The 8,879-nt window shown below is 38.3% G+C and overlaps 1 protein-coding gene across 1 annotated transcript; it reads left to right on the top strand.

Annotated features, from left to right (window-relative positions):
* Positions 1 to 539: 539 nt before the first annotated feature.
* On the top strand, positions 540 to 8,514 carry AP1M1 (adaptor related protein complex 1 mu 1 subunit). The gene is made up of 11 exons (XM_019473336.1): positions 540 to 692; positions 1,073 to 1,140; positions 1,716 to 1,846; positions 1,992 to 2,139; positions 2,730 to 2,856; positions 3,230 to 3,372; positions 4,207 to 4,278; positions 4,568 to 4,726; positions 5,387 to 5,512; positions 5,711 to 5,786; positions 6,387 to 8,514. Exons 1-11 carry the CDS (start codon positions 572 to 574, stop codon positions 6,407 to 6,409), a joined length of 1,194 nt encoding a protein of 397 aa, XP_019328881.1. The 5' UTR covers positions 540 to 571; the 3' UTR covers positions 6,410 to 8,514.
* Positions 8,515 to 8,879: the final 365 nt, after the last annotated feature.

Genomic DNA, 8,879 nt, shown 5'->3' with positions numbered 1-8,879 from the left:
CCACCTGGGGTAAGGAACCGCTGCCGCGATCGGAGGTAGCCTGGCTCGGAGGAGTTGCGTGTGTTCCCATCTTAAAAGCGTTATTGGGGCGTGTGCAGCAACAGGTGAAGATTAACTCTGGAAAATATCGATACATGACTTTGCAATGGAAGATTAGGATTTGCATTCTAATCAGCAAAGTATTTTGGCATTGTGATTTGCGTTTACACTATGCGTAGCCTGGCTCGGAGGAGTTGCGTGTGTTCCCATCTTAAAAGCGTTATTGGGGCGTGTGCAGCAACAGGTGAAGATTAACTCTGGAAAATATCGATACATGACTTTGCAATGGAAGATTAGGATTTGCATTCTAATCAGCAAAGTATTTTGGCATTGTGATTCGCGTTTACACTATGCATAGGGGCTAGAGTGAAGCTTGGTGACTTTTTTTTAAAGTTACTTGAAGAGGCCTTCCAAATATCTTGTGCGTTAGTCTTGCCTGGTAACATCATCTCATGAAAGAGAAAAAAATGCAAGGATTTTGTTCCTCTCTTTATAGGTTCTCATCTGTCGGAATTACCGTGGAGATGTGGACATGTCAGAGGTGGAGCATTTTATGCCAATCCTTATGGAAAAGGAAGAAGAGGGGACGCTTTCTCCGATTCTAGCACATGGAGGAGTTCGTTTTATGTGGATTAAACATAACAACCTATATCGTATCCTTTATACTGCAGATAGCTCGCATAGGTTGATAGGCCAAGTGCTGCCGTATTATTTTCGTTGTTTGTGTCTAAATGCAAAGCTAGAGAATGGGTGAAGTGGCGTAAGGAGGCTCTGTTAAATAAAGTCATTTTATGCTTTATATAGTGTAACGTGCACCGGCAGCGTTGGGTGCAGAAAAGTGGTTATATTAATTTTACTCTAATAAATTATTTCCTGAATGCTTCGTATCTCATTAGACCAGAGGTACTGTTAATTAATTAACTCTTAGGTTTTTTGGCCAACTCTAATTGCCTAAAGGCTTTTAAAAATGCACTTGGTAAACATTTTTGCGAATGGTGACTTTGAATGCCCGTTCCTGAACATCCTTTATCAGTTGTTGCAACTTCTAAGAAAAATGCGTGTGTATCACTGGTGTTTTCATTTTTATATAAAGTAGTTCAGGTGAGTATGAAATTTCAAAAGTCACCTCCCTCTTCTTTTCACTTCAGTCTAAATCTGATCTAAATAGAAGTGCGTAGAGCTTTCACATTTTTAAAGAACTCTATGGTAATAGTGTTTTTACTTTATATTTGATTATTTTGTAGAACTATCTTCCTAACCACTAATAATGGAATTGATATTTTGTAGCTGAGTAGGCAAAGGATGTGACACAACGCTGTAAGTAGTTGCACAAGACCCGAGAACGCAGAGGAGAATTGTGGACTTGATGCATGAGTAGTGGCATATCATATAGATTCTCTGTTTGGTTCATCTGTACCTGGCATGAAAAATATTTTCTCCAGAAGAAATATTTTTTTATAATAGTTAGAGTTGCTTCTAGGATTCTCTAGGTCTCTTTTAATGGAGGTGGGTTTCCTGAGGCTAATCTTCAAACAGAATGCTGTTTGTGAAGTATGGGGTTTGGTTTGGGGCTTTTTAAAAATTACTATTTTAGATGCAAGAATACATTCTGAATGCGCTGTACTTCCTCAGTTAATGTCCTCCTCCTTCCCCTCCCTCCTGTCATTTTGTTTCAGGTTTTTTCTGAATATTTCAAGGAGTTGGAAGAAGAGAGCATTAGGGATAATTTTGTTATTATTTATGAGTTGTTAGATGAGCTTATGGATTTTGGTTATCCACAAACCACTGATAGTAAAATTTTACAAGAGTAAGTATCATTCTGCATCACTTACAGTGACAAACTCCTTGGAAAGTTTTGAGCATTCTTCCATACGCCAACAAATGTTCCGGCTTGGTCTAGTTATCAAAAAAATTAATTTTTATTTTTTCATGCCAATTATGTGGCTGTGAAGGTACATCACTCAGGAAGGTCACAAACTTGAAACTGGAGCTCCACGTCCACCTGCCACTGTTACGAACGCTGTTTCATGGAGATCAGAAGGGATAAAATACAGGAAAAATGAAGTGTTCCTGGATGTCATAGAGTCTGTTAACCTTTTGGTGGGTACCTTTAACTTTTGATGAGAATTGTAACAAGAAGTGTTGAAAAGGGCTTATTGTCTGAAAACCTGCAAGGGTACAATAAAAAGTCAGACTGACTCTGGCTAGTGTACTGTGATGCTCAAAATAATGTCAGTCATTAAGACTGAGTACCCATAAGGACATCCAGTAGACAAATAGCGCTTTACTTGAATGTATTGCTAATTTCTGGTATGTTCTTCACCGAAAGGGTTGTCGGGCATTGGAACAGGCTGCCCAGGGAAGCAGTTGAGTCCCCATCCCTGGTGGTATTTAAAAGACGTGTAGATGAGGTGCTTGGGGACATGGTTTAGTGGTGGACTTAGCAGTGCTGGGTTAACGGTTGGACTCGATAATCTTAGAGGTCTTTTCCAACCTAAACGATTCTGTGATTCCTTTCCTCTTCCGTCTGTGCCCATCACCTCCCTGACCTAATTCTACTCTACTGGATTAATTTCTCAGGAGAAAGACATCCAAGAAAACTTGGGACATGGGGATGGGGTGGGAGTAATGTTCGATGTCATGACATATCACATCACAGCAACCTTACCTTTCTTTTCTTCTTTGTTTAGGTCAGTGCCAATGGAAACGTATTACGGAGTGAGATAGTTGGATCCATTAAAATGCGAGTCTTTCTCTCGGGAATGCCAGAGCTGCGCCTTGGTTTAAACGACAAAGTTCTCTTTGATAATACAGGCCGTGAGTATTTTGGCAATATCTCGGTGATCGTGAAAGACGTTATCTGAAGTCTTAGGTTTTGGGATGCTTGAGGTTCAGCTGAAGGGATTTGTTCTAAGATGATAGAAATACTCCCTTTATGAGTGTAGAAAACCATATCAGGTCTTGTGTGACAATACCAAGCAAAGGTGGAATACCGTGGTAATACATGGTAACCATCTGGGCTTCCTCATCTCTTTTTTTCACTGGGACTTCTGTAGTCCTAAAAACCTATAGCAAGCTAAAGAAAGTATTGGCTAAAGTGTCAGCAGACAACTACTTTGCTGTGTAACTGGCTGTGATGAGACTTGGGACATAATTTGTGTAGCGCCTTGACATCTGTATTCTCTGCTAGGTGGCAAAAGTAAATCAGTAGAACTGGAAGATGTAAAGTTTCACCAGTGTGTTCGTCTCTCTCGCTTTGAAAACGACAGGACGATTTCCTTCATTCCGCCCGATGGAGAGTTTGAACTCATGTCCTATCGTCTTAATACCCACGTAAGTCTGGGTGTATGGATCTAGACTATAGGATTTTATTGTATGACAGTGTTTTAGATTGCAGGCAAAATTGCTAATGGCTTTCTCTTAATTCTGTTTTATTTTTTCTTAAAGTATGGGCAGCATAGTAGTTTTCAAGTCAACCGTTAATAGCAAAGCTTTGTGCTCGCTCTTTTTGGAGGAAGTGAGAATGAGTTTAGCAGTAACTTGGCAATAGGTCTCTATATTTTCAACTACTATTGAAACTGTTTCTGAAATACAGTTCCTGTGATGACTCTTTTTTAAGCTAACTACGTGATGAAATGTCAGTGCAGCAATTCATTTGTGCTTGACAACAACAGTATTTATGTCATTTAATTGTATTAGAGTATGCTAGCCGCCTAAGGATAGCTTTCCTTTCAGAAAAGGAAAAATTCAATATCGAGAAGGTCTGCAATATGCAACAGGAGACAACAATGAAAAGTTTGGTGGTATTTTTTATTTTAAGGGCAGTAGTTTGAATTAGTTATTTTTAGGGCTTGTCATAGTTCAGTCCCTAGTGTGTTAAATTACCAAATATTGTGGAATGCAAGTGTTTGTTATTAGGGATTAATCTGAGACATACCTTTTTAAGCCTATAATTCTTGTAACACTTGGTCGTTGGTATATCAATGCTTGCTCATTTGTATATTTTTTTTTTTTTAAATAAAACCACAACTTGTTTGTCATTTCGAACACCACAGACTTTCTGTTTTCTGTGGGGTTCACGTGTTGAGTGTCTCTTTAGGGGAAGCAACATTTTCATGACCCTATCAAAGTAAAACCTGCAGCTGTTAAGTGTTTTTCCCCCTTTAGGTAAAACCACTGATCTGGATTGAGTCTGTGATTGAAAAACATTCCCACAGCCGCATCGAGTACATGATCAAGGTCAGAAGTTCTAAAATAATTATGGCTAATTTTAGTCTTCTCTTTCATTTGTTTTCAAAGCTTGACCAGCAGCGTGTGCATTTTTGTACAAGTATTTAGTTATTTCTGTGGGACTTAAATCTTTTTGAAAACTTCATTTGTAAGTCACGATCTCTGTGTTACAGTTCTGTTTCTCGGTATGTAGACTGGGGTGGAGGGGGATTGTGTGTCTCGCAGCTCTCTGAACTCACTAGCGTAATGGAAATATTTAGAGGCCTGCTTTTCTGATTTTTTTTTTTTCTTCTTTTAGGCGAAAAGTCAATTTAAGCGTAGATCAACTGCCAACAATGTGGAGATTCACATTCCAGTTCCAAATGATGCGGACTCGCCAAAGTTTAAAACCACTGTTGGAAGTGTCAAATGGGTTCCAGAGAACAGTGAAATTGTCTGGTCCATTAAATCTTTTCCAGTAAGTGTTATTTTTAGTCTTACTGCCTAATAGTGTAATAATTATTTAACGTTAATATTTTATGAACGTTCAGACTCTGCCGAAAGCAAATTCTAATGGTATCAGACAAGTCGTACTGGCCTCTTCCTCTTTTCCCATGGATGAAGGCTTGGAACTTGCTAATAGATGTTTGAGCTCTACTGTTGTTTATATTTTTTTGTTTTTAACTGGGATAATTTTTCAGAACTAGGTTAGAGAGCAGATTTTGGAGCGATATCTGTGGATGGTGTAATCCCTTGGCCTAGATTTAGCAGCGGCTGTTTTGGTTTGTCAGACTGTGTTGCATGGGGGTTCCATGAGCGTGAGCTCTTTCAAATGCTAATGGTGCGGTAGTACAGCTGTCTGTCACCATTTACTCAGGATGGTCAGCGGCACCCTTGTCTTTTGAGAATGAGGCTGGAAGAAAATGAATTATGCCTCAGGTAGTCCTAATTTGATCTGCATCTTTAAAAAAAAAAAGTATTTTTAAAATAAAAGCAAGCGCTCACTTCTAAGCCCTAGAGAAGAGCTGAAATGAATAGTGGAGTTCAGCAATTGGACGTTAAGAAAAACACTTCTATCGTTGCAAGTTGCTTTTATTTTTTGTTTCAAGAAAAAAAAAAATCTGTCCCTTTTGGGTAGGGTGGAAAAGAATACCTGATGAGAGCTCACTTTGGACTTCCCAGTGTTGAAGCTGAAGATAAGGAAGGAAAACCTCCCATTAGTGTAAAGTTTGAGATTCCGTATTTCACCACTTCAGGAATCCAGGTTAGTAGTTGAAAATAGAAATACTGATAAGTTAACATGCTAGGCTCTTAACACACAAGTTTTTCTCATCTTCTTGATGATTCCCGTTCAGTGTTACCCATAAAACATATTTTTGACCAAAAAAATTTTTTTCTTTTTTGCTAAATGCTGCTTGGCTGACATGGGAGACTTTATTTCTTAACACCCCTTTCTTTCCAGGTTCGCTACTTAAAGATAATTGAGAAGAGTGGCTATCAGGCTCTCCCGTGGGTTCGTTACATTACCCAGAATGGAGGTAAATGGAAGGCAATAGACTGTAGACGTCTCCAACTTGCATCTTTTGTTTCTCCAGCACACACCTACAAATTGAAACACACAAAACCAGTTTGCTCATATTCTTGAGTATTAAACTATATGGTTTAGTACATGTTAGATTAGGGTATGCTGCTTTTTCCAGTCACCTTTCTTGGTGTCTTAATGAAAGACCCTATGGGATAGTTCAGTAATGCTGTTCAAGTATTTTGTAATTAAGCTGGGATTCGGTGAGATTTTTGGAATGTAAATTTAAAAAGAAATTGCTCACACGTATCGTTCTGCCGGCTTTAAGATGTATAAGACACTGTCTACTAAAAGATACTAGATTGTTAGCAAGTGAAAGTGGGGGGGTGGGGTTTTTTTGCTTTTTGTTGTTTTTCTAATCTAACTTTCTGGCATGGAAGCATGACTGCCTACAATTACCTTAGTCACTTTAGAGCTCATTATCATGGCCATTCTAAGCAAAGATCTGGTTTTATTTTATATCACTTCATCCCAGTTTGCTGATCTGCTTTACTACTTTTAGCGAGACAATTTACTAAAACTGTTTTTTGGGTTGTGTTTTTTTTCCCCTTTACAGACTACCAGCTTCGAACACAGTAAAACACCTCGCAAGCACCACAGACGCCAAAACTTCAGGCCTAGAATTTGTTTGCAGAAGCTTCTGTGGTACCGAGAGCCGTGAATGTTGTTGCCAAGGGTCTTGTTTCTGCAATCTTGGATTGACAGGGGAAAGATTGGAAAAATTACTGTTTTCAATAATGTGTTTGAGCATTTGAACCATTAGTATTGATTGTGTGAATATTTATTTCATTCTTAGAACATGCTGATCTTGCTGCTAAATACTAATTACATTAGGAGTAGCAGTTACCTTGAGGAGCCAGGAATACAGAATGAACCTTGAGAATGTTTTGTCAATGCCTTGTCCGTTACATTCGCAAAGTTTCTAGTATTCGTATTTTAGGATCTCTAAAGACATTGGCAGCATTATGCTACAAATTCGGGAGACGATGGTGCAATTAAATGACTGCTGAACACTTGGTTGTATTTAGCCCAAGGTATTTATTTTTTTCGGGGCATATGGGTGCCTTAACTCGTTCAAAGCTCTGTTAACTTATAAAAATTTATGGAATATGAGTTAAAACTATCTGAAGTCCAAAAGTACCGTTTGCTCTTGTTGCATGGTTTCAAACCAATTAATCCGACAGAACAACTTCAAGTGAAGGGTTTGGAAACAAAAATAAGGGTTTGTTGAAGACTAAGTTAACTGAGAACAAGAGATCGCAGAAGTAAACGTCTATGGGAACGTCTCTGTGGAAGCGTGATGATTGTTAGTTCAAGGTAGTCGAAATGCAGACTGAAGAGTTTCAACCCTGTGATACCCCTATGCCAATTGACTAGTATTTGCCTTTTTTTAATTTCTATTTGTAAAACAAGTTCAAAACTGTAATATGTAGGCATAAGACCTTAGATTAATTATTAAAAAAAAGACCAAAACAATTTTGGAGGCAATGAAATTTGTTAGGAAGATTGGGTTTTTAAATTATTATTTTTCCAGACAATAGTAATATACTCCAACCTCTTCCTGAAAATCAATCATTGTTTATGAAGAGGCCGATAAAAATACAGTTGCCATCTTTCTTCCAGCTTGCCTTTGTGTTAATTTAGGGCAAATATTTCCCTTTTTTGCTATAGTTCGCTAGAATTGTTTAACTTTATTTGCCCTAAGGGGGATGCTTTCTTTCTCAGTCTTTTCTGTTTGTAAACAGTTTTTATTATTATAACTTCCTGGCAGAATGGATAACAGTTGAGAATGTTATACTTAAAGGTATTATTTTTTTTACATGCCGTTTCGTTTTTTTCTGAGAAGCTAAGATTGGCATGGGTGTACATAGTTATTTTGGGGTTTTTTTTTTTCAGAAGAATTTTGATGGTTATCAGTATTTTCTTTAAACAATTTTTAGACCGTTTTGGTTTGAATTTAGTGCTCCTGACAGATGCTAAACTTAAACCATCAAAATCTAAATACATGTCCTCAAATGCGATGTAATACACTGGGCGCGAGGTTCTCCGCACCACTCTGTTGACAGTCCTTGACTCTCCCACAAGATTGAGAAGATATTTCAGTCATTGTCCCCAGTAAATCCTTGTAGACTATATACAGAGATACACCTGTGTATACAGTATATACTATTAGCAAAAACCCAACTAAATTCCCTTGTGATGCAGCTGCTGTAACGTTACAGGAAGATCTGCCTCAGAACGGACTGATACCTGAAGGTATCTAGGCAATAACCAGACAGCTGGCTAGGCAGCGATAGGTGTGGGCACGTATATTCTGGAGTAAGGTTACTGTATTTGTCACCCAACAAGCTTGATGTTGAAACAAATCATCTTGTTCAAGATTTTGGTTCCACTACTCATTTTCATTTGAACAATTAAGCGTATGACTGGACTAAACATTTTTATATTAAAACTGTAATTGGTTGACAAATCACTTCCTGATGACTCTGTTCTTCAAAGTGTTCGCTTTAATTATTTGCCTGTAAAATGCGACTCAATAGCTTCATTTATTTTCCTGTCAAAGGTTGTATCTTGCGGACCAGAACAGTGTCTTCTCATATTTTGTCACAATTTGACTCTGTTGTGATGATGGGGCATCAGCCATGCTTGTCCAGGAAGTAATAAAGGGCAAAAAGTCCTCTTTGGATCAGTTGCACTTCACTTGCTCTTTTTTCAGGTTGATCTACACCAAGCTGTAGCCTCTAATCTTAGAGTACCCTCGGTTGTTCTAATATGAGGCCTGGATAAGTGGAACTGAGCTTCATAAAAGCTGAAAGTATTCATATTCCCGATTTGTTCACCAAGTGCTGACAAAATCTTTGCTTCTGTAGTGTTCTCTGCAAAATTTGCCCATGCACCATAAAATTAGTGCTCATTATAGCACCCTCTCTTTCAGAAAGCAAAAAAAACCCCCAAAACCCACCTCTTCATCCATTCACTGTTGAAATGTAGGGTGTCTGTGTACTTCCACAAGCATAAAGGCAGAAACAGGGAGATGCGATGTTATTCT

The sequence above is a fragment of the Aptenodytes forsteri genome, unplaced genomic scaffold, assembly GCF_000699145.1.
Source record: "Aptenodytes forsteri isolate BGI_AS27 unplaced genomic scaffold, ASM69914v1 Scaffold471, whole genome shotgun sequence".
Taxonomy (NCBI): Eukaryota; Metazoa; Chordata; class Aves; order Sphenisciformes; family Spheniscidae; genus Aptenodytes; species Aptenodytes forsteri.
Note: the sequence above shows the minus strand (reverse complement) of the source record. Positions and strands in the feature narration are given on the sequence as shown.